Below are 23,792 nucleotides of genomic sequence, written 5' to 3'. Positions count from 1 at the left end.
CACAAGACTATGACTTGTTGACTATTACCATAATCACATTACTATAGTCTTCTTTTATTCCCAGCAGCAGAGGGTCTATTCTTTCTTTCCATTTGGCACTGTGCATCATATTTGTGTTTTGTCACCTGAAATGTATTGTAGAACAGACCTCCCTCTAAAGATAGCTGCAAACATCACACTTCTGCTCTGGTGCTGTTTCTTTTATGATTTATTCTTTCAAGGCTGATTTACAAATATTGTAAGTATATTACTTTTTTTCTTTTTAACTTTGACCAAAGACAACAGTTCCAAAAACTTTCTGCAAATGAAACTTTGGAAGAATGACTCTCTATGAAAGCTTGTGCTCATGACATATGATACATCTATGATTTATGTATATTATTGTAACTCAGACACAACAAAATGGTTCATGACATGCTGTTTACGCCCACACCTCTTTTGGAGCTAAACATATCACACACGTGCATATATTTCGCAATGTTTTAAATCCTTATGGTTACTCCTGATTTACTCCACAGTAAGGTCCCTTCTAATAATGTGACAAATACTTTGCTTCAAAAAAAACCAAGTTCTAAGACCTTTAAAATGGATGACTTGATGGAAATAGAACTGGGACACAGTGTTTTCATATCTATTAGACGTAGTAATGTAACAGGGGGCTGGGACACGTGGAATTGACGGAGCTGGGTGGCATCTGCATCTGAGAAAACCCCCAGCTTTAAATTCCGTATGCCAGGGGACAATTTTTTAACTGGTGTACATCAGCCTAGCACAAAATTAATGTATCTGGTTCAAATAACTCCACACATTTCATACAAAATACAACCAAAATAAAATGTAGCTAGATCTCTTCTTCAAAGTAGCTTAAATGGCACAGTGAATTAGTTCCCAACCATTTAACATTATTCAAATGGTGCTGTGCCAAAAGCTGTATGAATTCATTTTTTCAACACTATGATCAGCTTCAGTAGAGGAACTTCCCAGCTTGGAGGACAGGGAGAAATGAGATTGTCTGCAGTGGAAAAGAGTAGAGCAGTGTCCATTCCCCCAAGAAAGCTCTAGAAATATGATCCCCAGGTACTCTCCAAAAAAAAAAGAAAGAAATAAGCATAAAGATTGGACAATATCAAGATCACCAGCTTCCTCTGGCTGCTCAATCAGTGGCCAGGAAGAAAATGGGTAACTAGCAGCAACCTGCCTGGAATCCATCATGCATTCATAGTTTCTGTGCAAAGGGCCCAATGTCTCTGCTATTGAGCTTAACATAAGGATCAGAAATTAGCTGACCACCACTTTTTCACTAACCAGACAGGGTACCAAGACTGAATTGCCAAGTGCTAACCGAATATCAAGTCTCAAAAGAAGCTCTAGTCTAGCCAAACCCCACCTCACCCATGGCTGGTCACAAAACACCTTAGCGAGTCACTGCAGGTCCTCATCCTGCCTCTGTGGTGAACCATCTCCATCACAGTGCAGCTCTTCAATGAAGGACAGGGAGGTTTAGTGAAGCAGGGTTCTCCAGACCTCAGCTGACCAGTGTAATTCCTACTTTGCTAGAATGCACCTCACACAAACCGATTCTTTTCACACTCCAAAAAAAATCCCTTGTGGACAAGCCAAACCCTGAAAAATTTCCACCAAAGCAGGAACATGCTATTGAACGAGAAACTCCTCAGTAAAGTCCACGGGAGCCCACTGGACGACCGCAGGGCGGTCTGTTAAAAATCACCCACCATTGCCTGGAATTGCTCTCTGTGGTACAGTGTGACACACCACAGCACATTTCCTGTCATACGCAACCCATATTCCAGCAACAGCCCATCAACACCAAAAAAAACCACCAAAATACCCATGTCTCCTGAAGTATTTCTCCCCTCCAGCATGGCAATGCACTGCAGAGCACTGACCACAGAACCCAGCATTCAGACAGGGAAACTGAGGCACCAAATGTGGCTTATTGGTTAGTTAAACCTGGAGAGGACTGTGGGGTCTCTGCTCACCAGGCCTCCCCTCTTTCAGCTGTGAATTTAGGAATCCCTCCCCCCCCAAAAAAAAAAAAAAAGGTTTGTTTGAATTGTGACAGCTTCTAAACCCAGGCCTCACTTTTTAATAGCAGCGCTGCTGGTTTGGAAACACTAAGCAGTATAGACACTTGCCTATGTAATGATTAAAATCAGCAGTGCTGTAGGCTCTCTTAAAACTTGCTGAAGATTTATTCTTTAAACAAGAGAATGATTTATTTCAACAATTATCTTCAGGCGGATTAAATTATGTGCTTTCAGGGCTCTTATTCACCACAAAATTAAGAACACTGGGTGCCAGCCATGGAAGCCCCATGATCCTTTGAGACTCGGCACTGACGGAGACTCATCCCGACCCAGGAGAAAGAGCTGTCTCTTTCCCATGGCCACAAAATGCCATCCCTGACCTTCCGCTTGGCTCCACCATTTGCACAAATCCTTTGGCTTCCCCCTCCTTGACCTCCTGCAAGTCGCATTGGACATATAAGGCACATGGCTCCCCAGGACCACATTCGGCATGCTCTGGGTCACTGTCACGACAGAAGAGTTAGGCTCTGGAAGGATTGATTACAAGCCAGATGCCCCAAAGCAATATCATTTCCTAAGAGTATCTCTTTTAAAATGCTCTGAAAGACCAAAGATTTTTCAAGAAAGCTGTAGCTTTCAGTGAGAGAGGAGACTCCACCAGAAATATGGAAAGCATTTTTTTTTTTTAAGAATAAAACTTAAGAAAGTTTTTCCTGCATCTTATGAAGGAGGACTTCAGCTACTGGTCTAAGAGTGGATTTAGCATCATGTAAGGCTCCTTTTTGGTTTTGATGAATCAGGCTGAAAGTTGAGAGGGAGGAAAGGTGCTGGTGAATTCTTGCTGACAATTTCTTCACCTCCAGGAACTTCAAATCCAAACTAAAGTAAAGGGGTTCTTGTGTCAATCAAAGCTTTGGAAGAATGACTCACACCTTTTCCCCATTGCTGGAACCCAGATCTCTGTTTCATACAGAAGAACCCTCAAATGTTGATTTTCCTTTTCCCTTCCCACTCCATTATTCCTCTTTCCCTTGATTTCAGCTTTTGCTCCCTTCATGGTTTTACAGCTTTGACTCAGTAAACAAAAGTCAGTTGTTCTGTGTGTTCTGGACTTGTTCCTGTACTTTTCACCACAGACCGAGATCACTTGAAATGAGCCATTCACACTGCCTAATGCCCAGTGTCAGCAGCAAGACACTCTGAAATATGGAGAGTAAAAGCCTTTCTAAAACACTTACTCCAGAATTAAAGATACCAAACTGTACAGGAAACATTAAAATTGTAACGTTATCATCGTGTAGAAGACCACAGGCCCTGAAGCAACAGATTTGCAGCACCACCAGGCTATGAGTCACTATCGGCTTTTAGGAAAGATCATGCTCAGTGCTGAAGCTCTCCTGTAATTTAAATACCTTTATTTTCACTCAGTTGTAATTACTAAGTATTAGCAGCAGAGCATGTCTACCTGGCTCATCCAAGCCATCGTTTTCTTAGCAACAGAATTCATTATACTCCTATATCAATTGTCCAAAGCCTAAAAAAAATATGAGCCTCAGATGAGATAAGTGTTGTAAAATCTTGTCTAGACAGTTGTTTATAATATATAGGCATTTAGTATAAATTTTATTCCTTTCCTGTTACAATAGTGTTGCTATGTATGTTCCTTGTCTGAAATACTGAATCCACAGGATGGAGAGAACTGAAAATAAGAAGGGTCCAGAGACTGGCAAATGAAGTGCTTAGAAGTGTAAAGTAATATCTGGAAAAAATAGGCTGAAAACATCAGGATTACCCTTGTTAGTTGAAAATGAGATGAGTTACAAAACAGATCAAACATGTGGAAAGTGAGGCATGTCCTCTTCAGCCTCTCTCATAACAAATCACAGAGGTTCTGCCAATGAAGTAGAAAGATAATATTTAAATGTGATTTAAGAAAAGTCTCAATATGAATAATTACTCTATGGAACTCTCTGCCAGAACAACAACTGGGAAATCAAAAAATGCTGCATTTCAAAATGAATTAGTGTTATTTATGACAAGATATGACGAGGTGGTTATAAAGCCCTGTGATTCTGATCCAAACTACTGACTAAAGGCTCAGGATATTTTTTTTTTCCTTTAGGCAAATAATTAATTGCTTTCTAATTTCCTTGCCTCTGGTACTGACCAATACTGACAAACGTTATCACACTGAATATCTTATCTGGTATGACAGTGTTTGTGCTTCCCTATTGCTTTCCTTCTTATGTAACTGACTTCTCTATAATATAGCAATATAGTCCCTTTCAGGCTCAGAGTTATTAGAAATCTCTTGAATGCAGGAGTTTCATTGTGAAAGTGCTGCTTACATTAACATTATTCTGATTATAGCTTTTTGTTGACAAAACGCCAGAGACTATTTTGAGTGAGAACATAATTATTGTGCTAACATACGTAAGCGTAACAGACACTGCAGGAACCACAGTGTAATAAAAGCAATAGCTATATTAATGGTTATGTAAAAGCAGGAGTTTCTAATGTTCAAGGATCTTCTTTATAGGATTTTGATCTTTTGGAAGTTTGCAGCCAATTGTCTATTTATTTTAAAAAAAAAAACCTTGAATTACAGACTAATCAGTTTTAATTGTGGCCAAAGTTATCAAATATTGAATCATGTTTTAGAAAGCTGTGTCTTGGTGAAAAATGTGTAAAATAAAAACCCCACAGGTCCTTTCAGATCAGTTTTCAAGCTATGTTTATCAACACTGTTTGAGTCACCAGAATGAAAGACCAGCCTTGTAGTCAATCCATGGGATATTTCAGCAAAAGAACCTCAGACAATTGATGTCTTCGGCTTCACATTCAAGTATATATTTCATTTCCTGGGTTGTTTTTTGTATCAGGTATGGGCTAGATGTTTATTCCTAAGCAGGCTTTCTTACACACTTTAACTCACTTTAGGTCTCTATGCTATTGTTCTGTCCCAACTACTTGAACTCAGTGTAACAAACCAGGGATTGTCTCCTGATTGATATAATTGATCTCTGACATCAGTTATCAGTGCTAAGCACGACCATCACAGCCATACTGGAAGCTGTCTCACAGGAATCAGCCTTCATCTCTGTACAAGGCCTTCACCCAGCAATCTGCTGTCCTTAAAAAAATTCCAATTCAAATATCATTTCCACATATCTGAGGCCAGCTAAACACAGTGGGACAGTATAAAAACTCCAAGACTCAATTAGAGATTTTCTAGCGACTTTTAAATACCCTGTATAAAATCACTCAGAAGTTGTTCAGCCTGCTTTAGGGCTGGTCTACTCCACGCCTTTCATCAAGATCTCTTCAACCTTTCTCTCATCCATGAAATTCCTTCTCTGCAAGTCCAGCATCTTCTCCCCTGGTGACCAGGATCACACAGTCAGCCCTGGATGCAGAGTGCTGACTGAATTTCAGATTTGCTGCCCATATGTCTACCAAGAACAAAGGAGGTCACAAATGTAAATTTCTTCTGTACCTGGAAGGCATCACCTTGGGAATAGATTTTGCAAAAATCCTCCTTTAGTAGCAAGTTTCCCTTAGGAAAGCTAGCTTTGGCTTGGGGATAATCCTCTTTTAACAAAATTCCTCCACATTTTTTTTCAACCTGAAGTCACAAAAATAAAGACCACATTTGAACAGAAAAACAGAAGTCACCGTATAGACGCACTCTTTTCAGAACACCAGCTTTATTTTGCCAGTTCAGGTCTGACAGCTTTGCATTTTGTCACTTGATGTGGGTAGGCTGAAACAACCTAAAACCAAGCCATGCACAAACTCCTGTAGAGCAACAAATCTTCCCAATCACTTGCCATCAATGCCTGCAGTGCACTCACCCTGCCTACCGAGTTCCATAAGCACTCTTCCTAAGGGAAACATCCTGCTTAGAATCACAGCGTAGTGAACTGTCAAGTCTTATTTCCCTTCTTAATGGGTTAGCAAATGGGCTGACTTTTTTTTTTTTACAAGCATCTAACTTGTGAATTGATAGTGTTTACTCTCAGCTATTATTTTTAAGGGAGCTTACTCTGGTCACAGTACAAACATCCCTTTTGCTGCAGGCTGCCTCTTTGTCTAACAATCTGATACATGGAGCCTATTGACGGGTCTGATGCTCACACAGAGATGAGCTTCCCCAGATACAGAGATCAAACTTTCACTAGTCTCCATCCAGGCTAAAAGTCACCATGTTAAAAAAAAATAATTAAAAGAACTGGCAAACAAATCCAGAGTCCCAGAGAAACTGAAAATTGCTGGAGGAAATTTTTGTCTGGTGCAAAGAAGCCTCTATTGGTAGAGTGGGAAAGCAGTGTTTTGCACCTACCCCATAGCTATTCCAAGGAGCGTCTTTGGAAGAGTCACATTTCTACAGTAAACTGCCCTTCACACAATGAGCAAGACATCTTTTTGCACACAGCCCAGGGGAAGATGGGAAGGTGTGACGTATATCCTATGACCTGTACAGGATGGGTGCAGTGGGCCTGCCCTTCCTGATGGCAGACTGCTCTGGAAAGCAAAGAGAAAAGGGGCTGCTCTATGAAGAAGAAAAAAAAAAAAGGTAAAAAAAAAGGTAAAAGACACATTCAATTCTATGTAAAGAAATGTGGCTCAGAAAGAAGTGTCACCTTCTCACTTGTTGGCATAGAACAAGCAGAGAGTTGTGTCCTACCAAAGATCAAAGAGGTGCTACACACTACACGTGCAACATGCAAGCTGGAGAGACACGCAGCAGGAGCTCGCAGGACAACAGAGACAAGAAGAGGTCTGTAGAACCCAGAGGAAGGAACACAGCCGTCCCAGAAATGCCAGTCTCTTCACAGCTGTTGGATAAAGGACCATTCTGCCTTCTGCAAAGACCTTCTTGTATTGAGAATTCTGTGAATCAAAACCCTGAGGAGTTCAGGAATTATATGCCTACCACTTCATGAAGATGCACTGAAGAAAGTGCTGGACAATTCATTAAGCTGAAGAGAAACTTCACTGCAACAATTGCCAAAACCCTATCAATTAAATTTTTACAAGCATTGATTATTGCAGCAACATATCTACTTAAACATAAGTAAACCAATGAGTTTAAAAACATTTAACTACTTTCTCATATTATTTTCTATCAACAACAGTTCTGAGGTAAATTTGTTCTCTCATATATACTACATTAAACAAATGCATTTCAAATTAACCAGCTAAAACTTATATACATTCAGAACTGTTCTGTTCTGGAATACCTAAATATTGAAAGTTTAGTTATGGAAGTTGATTTGATGATGTGCTTTAACAGCACTATGGGCAAGCAGTAAACCAAGCATGTTTTGCCACAGAGTTAGGCAGGGGGAGGCTCAGGAAAGCTAGCGAGAGAAGGAAAGTAAGAGATAAGATAGAGTGGTGAAAGGCAGTTGACACCAGTGAGATCTACTGCTGAGTATGGCCCTTATATGTTACTTTGCAAATACAATGAACACGTAAAAACAGGCTGGAAAAAATCCTCTGAGGAGAAAAAAAAAAAAGCTACAGCCTTGTATGCCACTCTCAAGTATCTTCCTTAGCAATCTTGCCTTTGGTTTCAGTGTAATATGAACAGACCTATCTACTTACAAAAGCTCCCCTCTTCCCACCAGCCTTGTTTGTTATTTTATGTGTTTCTGCATCATTTGCAGAGTTTGCTTTGATCTACATTCCTCCTGGATGTGCGGTTTCCTTTTCGGCTACCAAAAGGAAAACTGTTTGGTTTGAGAATTTGCTTATTTTGAAGCTCCGCTGGCCCAAAATACCTATTTTTAATCCAAATGAACACAGCTCAGTGCTTTCAGCTCTTCAGCACTGGTTGCCTTCCTTTCAGGAAAAACCTCTTTGAAACAATTAGTGACCTCTTCATACTCTAATAAAATTGCCAAACTGTAATCCTAGCTGGCATGAATAAGATCATTCTGTTTGCTACAGCTGAGTTTGAATATTTACCCTCATACATAATCTGATCCTTGAATCACTTATTTTAGCACCATCCTGAAATGGTCAATATTTTGTTCCACATCTGACACCCAACAAGATATACCATATTGCTCTAAAATATAATCAGAACAGGTAATTATGAAATCTCTCAATTTTGCTTTGTTACAGACCCAATTTGTCTTCCACTGATGGCAGAATGACTGCTGCCTCCAAAGGTTGGCTGGGCTTTGGTGCATATGACCGTAAATCCTCCTGCATACAATGTGTGATGCTGAATGTAAAGTTTGAGATATTTTACTCTTTCTGCCTCCTCTAACAAGCATCACAATGCCACCACACTAGGAATAGTCCATAGACAAAACACAGTTCATAAATAACAGGTAAACAATCTTCAAATGAGAAGACAGGACACATCCTTGAAATGACTCTCTGACTGGCAAACAGGATATATTCTTCAAGGACCTTGCAAGAATAGTCCCAGAGGACAATTAGAGATTAAATCTTCTCTTCTGTAGGGTTAGGCCACAGGAGTTAACTTGGGAAACAATTCAGATAAACAAAGCGCTAGCAAGCGGAAGGACACTGTTAGATTTTGCTTCTGTCTTTACTAGACACAGGCCTTCACATCAAGCTCCACATGGAGAACTTAGTTTCAACTAACTGACATCACCAGGATTGGAGAGGAGCAACCCCCTATGATTCTGGAGACTAATTAACTATTGTGAGAATATTCTTAATGAGATGGCCTCGAATTAGAGTATCCTGATCCACTGACTGAAAGGGTAAATGTGGTTAGTATCCCTCAGCAAATACACAATTCCTTGTGGAAGAGCAAGTACAGAAGTTTTGAGATTTATGTTCTTTTCATCTGCAGCCTAGTGTACTAAATGCGATCAAAGGCAGACATGATCTCTATGAATAATTTTTATTTTAAGAAAAAATTGATGAGGGAAATTTGTATTTAAGTGCATGTGCACACAGAGACACTGCCACATGTAGAGCTGCGTAAGTAGCGGGGAAAACAGGGTTCTTACTTTGCAAGAAGGAAAACATTCCTCATAAAAACACAACTATGCCCACTTTGCCAGAGAATATTAAGAAAACAGTTAACATGGACGAGTAACTGAAATGTCTTTTTCATACAGATATATATGAGGGGGAAAAAACATAAATACATGGAACAACATATATGCCCACCCTTTTCAGCCTAAATGAATTATGAAGAAGCTTTCCTGGAAGAGGAAACACATATATAAAAGACTAAACCTTCTAAGCTGTTCTGTATTCAATCTAAAATTAAGAAAATGGAAACTGTTTCTGTTCAGTGTATGTGGATGAAGTTATTACAGATTCTAATGTAAAACATAGTGGTTTTCTGTATGCACTCTTTTGAAACACATTTCTCTGTATCTTTAAAATGTAAGGCTTAAATAATGAGGATACCTTAGAACATAGTGATGGCGCTCTGTGTCATTCATTCTGTGAAGCAAGATTACCCATCTCAGAAAGTGAGAAGATTAAAATATGACAGAAGATAATTACTACTTGAGTTACCCAAATAGTAATGCCAGTGGATGATCCAGCAAAACACCTGGTTTCTTTTCCCTAGATTTAAATTTTCTAGAAACTTATATAAATTGTAAATCTCAGATAAAGAAGCTAAAAAGCAGGAAACACCACATGTCCCAGCTGGCAATGCATTCCAAAAGCAGCACATTAGGGTTACCCCAAAGAAGACCCCTAAAAGCAATGTCTGTACTGCTGCTTGCAACATGGTGCCCCCAGCTGTGCTGCCTGACATCTTCTGCATGGCCAGGACCAAAGCTTGAACCGTTAAGATTTGAAACAGATCCACTTCAGTGATTAGGCTGATCCAAGGACACGGACAGAAGAGCAGGATTTAATGGGCAGGCAGGCAGGAAAAGTCTTTTAACACTTTAGAAAACATTGACTTGGTGGAAGGAATTGGCTAGCTCAAGGGATTAGTAATGAGATACTGAGCCCCTCAGCTCTAGGTCACCACACCGAATCTGGTCCAGGTCAGTAGAAATCAAAAGCTGTCGCTGTCCGGTGGCCTTCAGGAAGTCAGTTGGTGGTCCTACCCCAGCTACTACTGGCAAAACATCTGTACCACCATTACCGATAACAGTTGGCAGCACTTAGAGGAAAGGTTTAGAACTGGCATGGTACAGGACAACACTGAGCAGAGAAAGAAGTGCCAGCAAACACACGAGTCTGGGACTCAAGAAAAACGTAAAAACAAGCTCCCTGATCACCTACTGATTTACAGTGTGACTTGGGGCATGAGATCAAGGACCCTGTTCAAGAAAACTTTGTTTCCTCACGGCTATGGTCTTCACAAAGTATTTGTGGCCTAAATGTCCTTCATGCAGCAATTGCTGAATTTCAGATCCCCACCTTTAAAATGGCAGTAACTAGCTCATAGGCTTGCTGCAAGGAGATCCACAGTAAAGGGGTTGTTAGATAAAAAAGCAAAACAAGAAACCAAGATGGGTGAGCAAACACCTTCTACATAAAATCAGCTCCCCTAACTCAAAAGCAAGGCATTTGCTGAGTATGCAAAAGGCTCCTACTTGCAAAGCTCTGTATTTAATGTGTTTAAAAAGAACTAATTACCCTTACAGCAAAAAGTACCCCCCTCAAAAAAAAAAAAAAAAAATTTCCACTGTTGCCAGCAGAGCAGCATCAAAAAATTCAGCTGCTCCCAGCCTTTATCCCACCTAGGATGAAATTCTAATGTCTGTGTCGTGCAGGATGTCAAATAGATTATCATAATAGTCCCTTCTGGCCTTAAAAACTATGAAATTGGAGAGTGAATCACAAGATATTGGCCACTATTGAAGGCAGGATGGTAGGCGGCATAGCTCAGTTACAGGGTGTGATATGCAGACTAAGTCCCATGTTCTTAGGCCATTTGAAGCTGGGAAACTGACATTTTGCCTTCTTTGTTGCCCCTCTGGGACATCGAGAGAGACGCAGGTTATTATAATAAGAAGTCCAGTTCACTCTCAATGCAGGCTAAGAATATTGCCTCTTACAGGAGCGAGTGCGTGAAGGATTGAGAAACACTCCTTATTTTCAAACTGGATTAAGTCTTTCAAAAGCTAATAGGTTTCCAATGAGCTGTGGTGTTGCTGCTGCAGCTGCTCTAATTTGAGAATAAAAGAATGCAGGCTTTGTGTCTAGGGACCTGTTATTGATCTGAGCAAGGAGGATGGGAAGGAAGGGGGTAGAGGAGGGTTATCCTCCTTTCAGCTGGGGCTGGGGCATTCTTTTCAAAGTCACATTATCTGCTAGTAACAACAAAGCCTAACCCCATGACATGCTGCTCTATACAGGATTGCACTTGTTGAGAACTAAAAGCATTAGAGAAAAAAAAACCTCCTCTGGCAACCTTGTGCAGCTAACTTCATTGAAGGCCCACGAGACTCAACAGATGGGTCTTGGGACTCCCTCATTAGGAAACGTGCCCATCCCTTTGCATCTGGTGCCCCGCTCTGCTCTGTGCCATGCACTCATTAGCATCGCAGGCTCACAGATTCCTTAGCACGTGCTTCCAATAAATATTGGAAAGAAAGGAAGGGAGGGAAGCCACTGCTTGGAGTAGCAAGATGAGGGGTCACCCACGAGGCTGGGAAATCCTTCTACACACCCACACTGCAGCCCCAGCAGGAGGACAATAAAAGGCAGCCAACCACAAATGTGCATTTAAAGGGACAGGTGTGGAATTGCTTCTATTCAAGTTGTGGCAGATCCTCATTCGTTCCCCTCTGCCACAGTAAATAAAAATCATCATTATATATATATAAAAACCCCAGCAATTCAGGGCAGCACACAGATTGTGGATCTGCGAGAGTCTGTGGCCCTTTTCAAACATAACACGGACACACACTGGGTAATGCCATTAACTTAGAAGAAATTAATGGGTTTTAAGGGTCCAGTTCTTCAGCCAGGCTCTTTTTCATTCACATCTTCACCAAGCACATCTCCCATCCAAGAATAAGGCCTTTTATTCCCCAGCTCTCCATGATGCCCTTAGCCCGTTCTTATTCTATTCCTCTCATTTGCTCTTGCTTCCACTATCCTGATAGTAGTTGCAGGCACTTTGCTCACAGCTAATGTCAGATTGGAACTGGGAAAGGCTCAAGTGATAAACTGCTGAAATTAACATGGGCCCTGTTCAAAATGCAGTGTTTCAACACCAAAACTCCCAAATTGGAGCAGACTGACTCCTCCAAATGCTGCTGGCTCTAACATACATCTCTCACTGCATGAACGGTAACAGAAAAGCCACCAATGCACATACATGTAACATCTTCATGCCAGCGGCCCTGTTGTAATGTGCAGAAGGGTCAAGATTTTTTTTTTTAATTCCTGTGTAAAGGATGGACAGAGAAAAAGTCATTTTTTATCCCACTTTGCCTAGGGCCTTGTCTTTATACGTACCACCAAGAATGCCATGCACCCTCTGAGATCTGTGTTTTATCTAAAAATATCTATCAGACGTAAAAAGTTTCCTCCTGCCAGGGAGCAGGCAGTGCCAAGGGCCTAGATAAGCCCAGGCCATTGTGCCACTGTATATACCCTTAACACCCTGGAGAAACATTTCCCCTGCAGATCAGCAGGGTCACTCCCACCCACCCAACCTTGAGGGTCAACTCACTGATCATTCCAGCAAGTCACTTAAGCACATCCTTAAAAGTTGATTGTTCCTTGATTTAGGCACATTTATGTTTTGGGCTGAATCTGGACTTTAGTAATCCTAACCTCTCTAAATGCTTCTTCATGTGAAATGAAGCAACTCCACTTATGCCACATGCAGGACTAAGGAAACCCAAGGTCCAGAATATTACATCAGCCATGGAATAATGGAGTGCGAGGGCAACAAGTACTGTACACCCAAATTTAAACTTGCTAATTGCAGCCCTCTTCTTTTTAGCCATTTCCTTAGCTAAATGATGCCCCTCTATTCTTCGGTCTTACACCCTTAAAATCGTTTGGGATTGAGCACATACTACCATATGCATTTAACAATGACAATGATCTACACAAAAACTTCAGACATTTTGATGCTTTCATAACAAGAAAATGAAACTTGATCTGAGCACTTACTCAATAAAACTGGCTAAGAAAAGCACCATTGCAGAAAACTGTGAGGAAACCCCTACTAGAAACTTGGCACTCTCTTAAAAGCATCAGTTGTTTATTGGAGACAGGGCTCAGCCCAGGTTTCAGTGCAGCCTTTTCTACGACTGACAAGAATAGCTGAGGTTCCTGCTTATCAAATGAAAGTGTCATCTTGTCTGTGACAGACGTGCCAGCACTGCTCAGTGTCACAGTCTTTGCACCTACTGGAAGCTACTCCAGCTTGATAAGCCATACCTCTACTCAGACCTAAAACTGTAGTCTCAGCTCTCCCCTGTTTTTAGAAAGCAGGGATTTGAGATCAGATCGCTGGTGTATGGGAATCCCACCACTAGCGAAGATAACTGAAGGACAAAGAAACTGGGTTCACAGGTTAAGACAGAGGCATCTGATCCTTGAAGGGTTAACAGAGAAACAACCAGAAAGTAGGTTTTACACACATAAAAATAAAGAAAACTGAAGGAGAAACATTACTATTCTCTAATGGAGTACGGTCTCAATTTTAAACTGTGACGGAAAGCAATAATGTTATGGATTCAGTTAATTACAGCTGCATAAAACTTAAAAGCTCTACAATAGAGATATTTTTTTGGCTCTACAACTTTTAACACTTTCAGGGACTTTACTAGCTCTCACTAGACTACTTTCTAAGTGACCCTCGGTCTTTAATTTTTATTGTTCTTAAAGTATCCTGACTTAGATTTAGTGCCTCCTTGTAATTCCAGGGAACTAAGGTAAAGAAAACCTAAGGTAAGAATTTCAAAGTCACAAAAGTCACATGCACAATATGCACAACGGAGCTTTGAAATTTTAATTGTCTTAAGCAACATGCTCCAGGGGAAGAGGAAAGTAAGTGCTTGTTGCAGCAAACTGGACTTGGGTCTCTAGTCAGTAGAGCGCCTTCTTCTCCAAAATCTTTTGTCACACTTAGAAAGCTTGCCTAGAGATACAGCTTTAAGAAATTCCCAGACTCTGAAGAATCAAAGCTTTTATGGAAGCAGGCATGCACTGTGCAGAGTTTGGTAAGCTGTAGTCTTTCTCCTAACCTCTGCTGCTTGCTCAACTTTCTCATCGTAGGTAGTTTTCTCTCCCGATCCATTTGTGAAATAGTCTAACACAGGGTGTGGCCTCCCCACAAAACGCTTTCTAATTAGTTTCTAAACATTAAATGATTATGGAAGCGCAATTCCCATTCCACTCAGGTGATGAAAAGCTTTACAGGAGTTCAGTCTCACTTTGTAATTAGAGAAATTAGCTTTCTAAGTTTAGATCACTCAACTGTGCAAATGGGTTCATCTGCTGGAATGTGTTGCTCTGAGATGTGTGTCAGCCAAGCAGCGCAGCACAGTTCCTATCTGTGCCTCCGCGACACTCACCCAAGTGGGGAGGTTGGTCTCAGCGCAGCAAGAGGAAAATAAAGTGTTGTGGGTGTATTATAGGAAAGGCCTTATCGAAAAGCTCACTCGTCCGTGATTGACTGTAGTGATATGTTCTTCTCCGTGCAATCAGGAAGCTTAACTCCTAGATAAAGGATTATCCAAGTGGAGGAAATTTTCACTCTTTCACTCCGTTTGGCCAGAATTATATGTAAAACTGCAGCAAGTGAATTTAGAGAAGCAAAACTACTTTTATAAAAACCTACAGAGAGACAAAGGGCTCCTCCAGCCTCTTCATTTGCTGGGAAATGAAGCCGTCAAGCTTTATGAATTCTTTATGATTACAAATTCTACATTTTGACTGATACTTTTCTGGTAGCCCTTTCTACTGGTTTATTGAAGGCTAATTTAGATCATGCCCCCATGGTTATACAACCGTCTTGATCTGCATTATAGTAGTCAACAGAAGTTCAGTCACTGACTTCAAAATGAGACAGATCAGGTCCCTGAACGAAGAATTTTTCCAGGGGCGCCATTCCAAGCTTACCTTTGGGTGTCACAAATCTAAGGAAATCCTGTGGGATTGTTCACAGCCATGATTCAATGAGTCACCAAGCCTTAAAAAGGAAATTACAACTTTCCTAACACAAAGAATTGACTCCACGACACCTGACCCTCGTACACCAGGCGCTCCCTCTAAAGGCCGTGATCCTCGTCCCAGCAAATTCCTGGGCGTTCTCCCAGTGGCTTCAACAAAGCGGGATCTAATTTTATACTAGGGAACTGATTCAGGCCTGAAGCGAAGTACTGTCGGTAACATCGGACCTTGGCACACGAGACGTTTATAACGGCTTCTAAGGTGGATGTAATCTAATTATGTCAGAATAGGAAGATTAGCAGGAAGTAACTACGCAATGTAAAAAGCTGAGTGCCAGACGCTGAAAAGTTCTTCACTGGCTTCAAAGGAAGACACGTCAGCTCCACACCTCGTGAGACACGGATGTAGTGGCAGGAGTTTTACATGCACCAGTTTTGGGCAACTCAAAGCAACTACAATTCAGTCTCCCTGTGCACACACAGGAATTTGTATATTGCTGTATATGCAGGGAAATGGACATCTTAAAAAGATCCTCAGGCTGCATAATGTACCACGCTCAATTGGTTTTCAGTGCAGTGGCTGAAGACCTGTCCTTGAGAGAAGAAAAGCAGGAGAGAGGACTTCAAGGGGGAAATTCTGGCCTTAATAAATTAAAGTCATCTTGCTACTGACTTCCATGAGGTCAAAATTTCTTTCAGATCTGTGAGGGAGAGGGCTCACAGTGGACTTCTGCATGCCTCACACTCTACCTTGGTTTACCTATCAGTAACACTTTGCGTCTCAAGACACTGGGAGGCTTAATTCATTAGTGCTTGCAAAGCATTTTAAGTTGTTGGACAAGTAATTCTGTTTAAGGGCAGCTACGTTGCTGAGTCACAAGCACTGTGGGAACCAGAACTCTGGATTTCTTAAGCACTGGAGTCAAACAGGTGGAGTAACCTCTTGCAGAAAGGCCAATTCCAGACCTGCCCTAAAGGTACGGAGCGTACCAGGAGGCAGCAGGGTATTTAAAGGCCCAGAGGAGCGCATGTGTGGCACTTGTGAATGAGTAACATTTAAATCGGTTGCGGAAGGTAACCAACACCCACTGAAAAAAAAAATAATAATAATAAGAGAGACACTGGTTCTCATATCAGCAAAGTGCAGGCGCTTTGTGGATAAAACACAATGAAGGTTTACCAGCCTAAGAAAAGTTAATGACTCCAAGTAAGGAACAATCAACACTGTTAGAACTCCTGGGTTGAACGAGGCTGGAAGGAGGATTCAGCAACCGCGTACCAAAATTGCTGGTATGTAATCTAAGTTTTGAACTCACACATGGGAAGTGATCTGCAGGAGTCTGATGAAAGCATGAGCACGGTTCTAGCATTAGGGCCACAAGTACTGCCGGCTTCACAGCCTTAGACGCTCGGTAACAGGATGGACCTTACCTCAGCCAAGAACAAGCATGCACTTTGCTTTTGCCATAGGAAATGAAAACAAAGGAGATAAAATTAGGTCAGAAATCTTGTTTTCCTCTATGCCACTGACTCTGGCATATAAAATAGACATTTGCACATGTACTGTGTTAGATCAGAGTGAAATAGGAGATAGGAACATAAGAATAGCTGTTCTGGGTCAGACCAAACGTCATGTAGGCCAGGTTCCTGTCTCCAGCACCTCAGGAAGAAAGGGACAGTGATGCAGTGACAATTCCCAGCACATTCGCCCAACTTCTACACCAGCAACTCAGGGACTTCCCAAACCAGTGACAAACTTATGAGTGGCTTGTTTTGTTGTTCAATGCCCTTTGATGTGCGGCTCTTCCTCTGGGAGCCACTCTGAACACTTTTTGCTACTGCACAAACTATTGAGCTTCTCAGTGCCCCGTGGCAAGGAGCCTCACAGGTAACCACCTGACTACGCTCCTCTGGGCTCTGCTCCTGAAAAGATGTGGCTGACAAATTACAGCACTTACGTGGAAGCTGGACAGCCGGGACATGTGGCTCCAGTGCCAGGAGCAGATGAGCCTGACAGAGCCTCTGCACTCAGCCAGCGCTGCCTTTCTGGGCCGCCCAGCCTGGGCTGCAGCTGAGGGATGGCGCCTCACTTCCCTCGTTCTCTCCTGCCCCACGGGACATCTGTGGCGGTTTAGCCTCGTGTTATGGAGCGGACAACGAGTCCCACGGTGGCGACTGCCACCTCCGCTTCCCTCAGGAGAGCCGCGGCCTCCACCTCGGAGACCAGGCTGTCCGCCCTTTCCTTCCCCTGGCGGAGCGGTATCCCGCGCCCGGGGAGCACAATCACCTCAGCGCTCCCTCAACGGTCGCTCAAGGCTCGCGCCCCAGGCGCGCGCGTGCCCCCCGCCCCGAAACGGCCGCGCTGCCTCAGGTAACGCGGGGCGGGAAGCCGGGCGGCTGCCGCCGGCCCAGGGCAGGGAACCTTCCACAGCAAAACCGCCCCCAAAGGCTTCGTTTTTCTTTTAACCAGCCCTGAGGAGGCGAGGAGGGAAAGGGCTACGGCTCCCGGGCAGCGAGGACCCCGCACGTCCCCTCAGCGGGCGGGAAAAGCGCGTCCCTCCGCGCGGCGCTGCCTCAGCCCGCCACTCCCGAGCCGCCTCAGCGAGGCCGCAGCTCCAGGTATCCCGGGAGGCACCTGTGGTGCGGGGCTTCCCGAGAGAAGGAGGCGGCATGGGGCGGCCTGGAGCCACGGCTCGTCACCTCCCTCCGGCGGAGCAGCCGCCGCCCGCAGCTCGGTGCCGCCCGCGGCCGGCTATCCCTCCTCTCAGCACCCGCCTACCTCCGCCCCTCCTGCCGGTACCTGCCTTCCCCTGCTCCTGCCATTCTCCTCCTCTTTCCCTCCTCATGCATATGGATGGGCGCATGCGCGGGCGGGCGGCCTCCCCGCCTGCCGCCGTGGGCTAGATGAAGCCGAGCGGCTGCGGGGTTCCCAGACGGGCGGCCGGCTGGTGTGTGCGCTGCATGTGCGTGTGTGTGTGTCCGCGTGTGTGTGTGTGTCTCGGGGGGGCGGGGGGCTCGCCGCGCCTCCACCGCGCGGTGCCCGGCGACCTGAAAGAAATAAAAGGATCGGGATAATAATCGCAATAATAAAAAAAAAAAAGAAAAGAAAAGGGGAAGAAAAGAGGGAGGCGAGAGAATAAGGAGAATAAAAGGAGGCTGGGCTGCTTTGCATTGAAGACCGGGGCGCTATTGAAAGCGCTTGAAAAGCGGCGTTGTTCGGCGCGGGTGCGCGCCGCAGCCGGCGCGGTATATTAGAGCGGGGCGGCGGCGGGCAGCAGCGGCGGCGCCTCCTCCTCCTCCTCTTCCCCTCCTGGCCCTCCCCGTCCCGTCCCGGAGCGAGCGGCGGACAGCGGCGGCCTGCAGGCGGGCGGGCAGCGCGGCGGCATGCGTGCGCCCCGGCGGGCAGCCGCGGCGGCGTGCTCCCTCGGCTTCCTCCTGGCGTTGCTGGGGCTGCGGGCGAAGGTACGTACCTGGGGCTGCAGCCGCTGGCGGGAGGGAAGGGAGGGAGGGAAGCCTCAGCCAGCCGGAGTTGGGCTCCCGAGGAATTCGCAGGAATTTTGCACTTTTCTGCGGAACGCGGGTCCCGCAGTGATTGCGGGAGGTGTTTTTTTTTTTTAAAAAAAAAAGACCCGAACCTTGAGCGGTGCGCAAGGAGCTTCTGCAAAGCTACCCCAGCGACAGTGGAGTTACAGCTGCTAACTTTTCTGCGGAGATGGCACAGGCAGAAGTCTTCCTTGCAGCAAGATTTAATTCCCTGGGAATAAAAACTGCGATTACTGCAAACTGCTTTTTTACGAAATTACTTTTTTTTTTTTTTTTTTTTTAAGCTGCTGATTGCAGTACTCTTGGGGTGACTAACGAGCAAGGTCTGAATCTCAGCTGGGCAGCCTTGAGCAGGGAGGCTGTTTTCCCAATCTCAGCTGCAGAGGGGTTGCATTTCCAGGGTGCTTTAGCTACATCGGGTTTCTTTGGGTTTGCTCTCGTGTGTGCACTCTCCGTATGATTTAGTTTTGTTTCCTAACGATTTGGAAGCTTTCCTCGTACATACAGTATTTTTTTGAAATTGGCACTTAAGGTTGCTTTTTAGCATTAATTGTATTATATGGTTGGGATGATTTATGAGCCTTTCTCATGGGTGTCTGGTAGGGAAAAGCTTGGAGTGGTTGCTTTTCTTTTTAATGTTATGGATGTGCTTCTTGAAAGCAGTAAAGATAACAACTCTGCAGACAGAAGAAAGTTGTAGATTGTGTTTGGGGAAAAAAGTGAGGTAACTGTCTGTTTCTTGTTTCTTTTTTTTTGTTTGTTTGTTTTTTGTTTTCTCCTCCGGTTCTTTCTTGGGATTAACAGGTGACTTTAGCGTCGGGACAGTTTGAGTTGGAGATCTTATCCATGCAAAATGTGAATGGTGAACTGCAAAATGGAAATTGCTGTGATGGCACCCGAAACCCAGGAGACAGAAAATGCACCAGAGACGAGTGTGATACCTATTTTAAAGTTTGCCTGAAGGAGTATCAATCCCGGGTCACGGCTGGTGGTCCTTGCAGCTTCGGATCCAAATCCACTCCTGTCATCGGAGGAAATACCTTCAATTTAAAGTACAACCGGAATAATGAAAAGAACCGGATCGTTATCCCTTTCAGCTTTGCCTGGCCGGTGAGTGCATGGCCTTGCTCTGGCTCTGCCTCTGTTGGACGGTCCTGTTTGACATGGCCATAGCCATGCCGAGCTGAGCTCGAACGTCTCGCGCAGGGGCAGAGGGACCAGGACTGGGGAGGGAGCAGGCATCTTGGCATGAGTCTCGGGAATCCGCAGCACAGAAACGAGTAAAATGTGGTGGTGTTTTTGTTTTTGTTCCCTGGGGCTCACAATGCACAGCCTGTTAAATTTGAAAGTCAGATGTGCAGTGAGGGGGATCTAAATGGGTCAGGGAAGCAAACCCAGTATCTCTGCACTTTACAGCATGAATAAGTCTCTTGAGACTTAGAAGGTCAGAAGTTCATTTTTTTTTTCTTTTTTTTTTTTTTTTCCAAACCAGTGAAGTCTTGGGCTTAAGCCAAAAGAGCAGTGGGTTAGGGGCTGTAGAGGGATCCCGTGTGAAAAGTGTGTGTCATAGCTGGCCGCCTTCCCTGGAGCGTGTTTGGGAAGGCTTCCTGCTTCTCCCAAGGGGAAATCTCCCTGTGCTGCTTGGTGTTGATGGGAGTTGCTGCTGCTTTTGGTGAACTAGTTGTCAGCTTTCCTGGGAAGCTTGGTAGGTTTTGAGGTACGTGTGGGCTCTAGAAGCTAACGACTAAGAAAAGCCTAGTCTTAACTTTTGGGCTATTTCACCCACTCCTCCCCACAGCACACCTTTGCCTGGCTACTTGCCTCTGTGGTCCACAGATTCTGGCTTCCCTCTAGCTGCGTGCAAAATTAGATGGCTCAAGGAGGTGGGGCTCTTTGAAAGGCACTTTCCCACTGTTGTCTACTCTAGCAAACTGCCTTGTAGAGCAGTGAGGTGGAGGACGGGTGACTCTTTATTTTGCAGAAGCCTGTTTTGTTGTTGGTCATGTAATGAACTCTGGCTTTGACTTCAGTGCTGCTTGTTTCTTCTGGGGGTGCTCAAGAGGGTTGAAGCTTTTATATGGTCAGCTCTTTTATTTGCTGCACAGCAAGTGAGAAACAGCTTTCCAAAACGGCCATTGCCCAGGACAGACCCACAGATGCAGGCTGTAGGGTTTCTGGACACAGAAGGCTGCCCATGGCATTGGGTGCCAGGAGGTGCATTGTTTAGTGCCCAGGCAGGCACAAACTGAGGATGACTGTTCTAGGGGGCTCTTAGACACATGTAACAGCTTATCTTTTGTGGTGGCTCTCTGGAATGCTATGATATGAAAGCTGAAAACTCCCAAATTTATGCTTCTAAAAGTTATATTTAGAGATCACCTAGGAAACAAAACTGTTTTTTCCCCCATCCACTTCTCCAAAGGTGCTGAGCAGACAATTTCCCACCAACTGCCTTGGGATATGTTGATGCTCAGCAGTTTTGAAGATCCAGTCATCCTAACCTAGATGCCTAAGGTCATCTTTGCGAGGGGAGGAGGGCTCTTACGTGCATGCAGGGGAGGGGTGAATCTTGTTTCCTATCCTCTGTCACTATCACTGCTGGCGAGGTGGAAGCATTTGTAGACTTTCCACTCCCTCTAAAGCTTGGCCCTTGCCAGTCAGATAAGGACTGGTTACTGGGAGGGCCTGGACTTTTTTGAGGGGGGGCGGGGGGGAAGCCCGCCCCAAAAGCATTCCTTTTCCAGTTGTAGTGTAGACACCCACTTTGTAGTCCTGCAGCCAAGTGCTGCAGGCAGCCATGTGTTCTTGAAACGTCCTGTGCTGCCTCCTACCTGCCTCTTCTGTCAGTTGTGACTTCTGGAGTACTGAGGGCTGGAGAGGCACAAGGGTGAAATCAAGTCTGCGTTTTTAAGGAGATAGTATTACAAAGTACAATAGCAGAGTTAACAAAAGTACTCTCTGTTGGAAGTACAAGTCCTTCCTTTCTTTCCTTCTCTTTTCTTTCTCTTTTTTTTCTGACATGAAATGAGATAAAACTGTTATCAAATATGCCATCAAAGGGATAAAGGGCTTTGTAAAAATCTGAGGTATTTGAAGCTCTGCCAATAGTTGCAGTGCTTGCGTTGCAGATTTTGACTTTTTTCAGAAAACTCGGGTTCATCAAGGATATATATAGTTGTTTGTTTGTTTTGGTTTTATTTATAATGAGCCCCCCTACCCTGTTCCCAGTAATTTGAGTGCCTTGAATCTGAAGATATGTGAATGTATATAAAAATTATGTGAAACACGTTCCTTCTAAGAGCCCGTCTCTTCATAGGGTTGGGAAAGGGAATCTGTGCATAGAGGCTGGGTTTGGGGGGGGTGGGGACCATGGGAGAAGTTTTCTAAGCTTGCCTGCATCTTAGTAAAAGAAATGCTTCTATTGTCCTGCTGAATCTAATTGAGAACTGGAGTCCTATGGCAGCAACAGCAAAACTCCAATGCAGCCTTTGAAATGTGTTAAACTTGACAACTTCACACGCTGTGGTTCCTAAGACTGGAATATTTTGGAATAAACTCTTGCATATCCCCACGCAGAAATGTACTTTTTTGAGATTGTGATGATAGTCTGCTTGCAATTATCAAGCCTGCTTCCCAGCTTTAACTTCCATAGGACACAGCTTTTAAGCTAGCCATTGTGACTTTCAAATGGCATTTGAACAAAAGAATATCTAATGTGGCAAAGCCCTTATTTTTACTAAAATTGTGTACACAAATCATTTTAGCTGTTTAGAAAGCTCTACAAATAAAGTAGTAAACTTAATTAGTCAACTCAAATCTGATGCTGAAGTTTCAGAACATAAAAAAAATCTTTAGATGGGTGAATGTGGACTTTACTAAAAGCTTGAGGCTAGCATTGCATTTACCAGTGGGGCTGAACATGAGAGTTGTCTTTGAATATAGCTGAAAATGACAGTAAAGGTAATAGGGGCTAGACCGAAATGTTAGTCATATTGCACTTGAAAATTCATACTTGTCTCTGAATATGTATTGTTTGTGTTCTGCTATGTGAGGGAGGCTTTTCTTGGATGTTCCAGCTTGAGTCAGTAACATTAAGAAGTCTTGTTGCCTTGACTACTTAAAAAAAATCTCATGTCAAGCTGCCCTCTTACGCCATTTGTGAAAAAATAGTTATATTGCATTAAGAAGTCTTTATTCATCATACAAGAGAAGAAGAAAAGAGAATTATGTGCTTTAAAGCTGTGTGCTTTAAATGTATTGTTAGGTATGGTTTGTAGTTGCAGTGTAGATTTGAAGTCTCAGAGTCTTATTAATAACTTATGCAGTTTGCTCTGTCAGTTTTGATATGTACCCCTGTGAGTAATGGGTGTGGAGATGGTGGGCCATAAATTAATTTAAGTGATGGAAGGTTTGAGTAAGTTGCTAGGAAACAGGGCAGCAGCCAGAATAAGGGAACTAGAGTGTGTCAGAAAGCTACCCCTGCAGTAGCTAGCAATTCTTCAGTAAACTGAAACAATAATAATGATGATTAAGGGAAAAAAAAAGTAGGCTTACTTCTTGCAATCATTTTGAGACTTTAGTGACTTTCTTGATAGGCAACTTGGTTTATGAAGACATATAGAAAAATATGGAACAAAAGGATTTCCATGTTTCTCTTGTCAAAGTCTGTCTCAACAAGTTTTGTTTCATGGTAGACACATGCTCTTCTCAGACATAAATCAAATTTCTTCCCTTCCTTAAAGAATCAGACGGCACCTGAAATGTGGTGTGTGCCCTACCTTAAGGGAACTGTGCATTAACTAAGCAAAGCTTAGCATTAAACTTTGCTTTTATGTAAAGAGAGATCTTTCGAGGGGTGGTGAGACTGTAAGTAAGAAGGAGGTCAAACTTGGCAATTCCTTTGGTATGCATAGCTCCAATTTCAGACAGCTTGTTTATCCTCAAATTATGATCCTTGTAATTATTTAATGTTGGGGCCAATTGCACCAACACACTGGGAAACTACTGAGGTGAAAAAAAAAAAAAACCCTCCAGCATCTAAATGACTTTAGTGTAAAATACAATTAAAAACATTTGACCATATTATTTTAAGCTTCAT

At 43.5% G+C, this 23,792-nt stretch overlaps 1 protein-coding gene across 2 annotated transcripts in view; it reads left to right on the top strand.

Moving 5' to 3' along the window:
• The first annotated feature begins 18,137 nt into the window (after window positions 1-18,137).
• Window positions 18,138-23,792, top strand: part of JAG1 (jagged canonical Notch ligand 1) — a 35,676-nt gene continuing 30,021 nt past the window's right edge. The window contains exons 1-2 of one of the 2 annotated variants that reach the window (XM_065834910.2): window positions 18,138-18,613; window positions 19,499-19,804. In XM_065834910.2, the coding sequence (XP_065690982.1) occupies window positions 18,536-18,613; window positions 19,499-19,804 (384 nt within the window). In that variant the 5' untranslated portion in view covers window positions 18,138-18,535. Of the gene's footprint in view, window positions 18,614-18,999; window positions 19,018-19,498; window positions 19,805-23,792 lie in introns of those variants that run through there. The other variant, XM_071805679.1, reaches the window with a different exon arrangement.

The sequence above is a fragment of the Patagioenas fasciata genome, chromosome 3 (assembly GCF_037038585.1).
Source record: "Patagioenas fasciata isolate bPatFas1 chromosome 3, bPatFas1.hap1, whole genome shotgun sequence".
NCBI lineage: Eukaryota > Metazoa > Chordata > Aves > Columbiformes > Columbidae > Patagioenas > Patagioenas fasciata.
The sequence above is the reverse complement of the archived record's forward strand: the minus strand, read 5'-3'. Positions and strand labels throughout refer to the sequence as shown.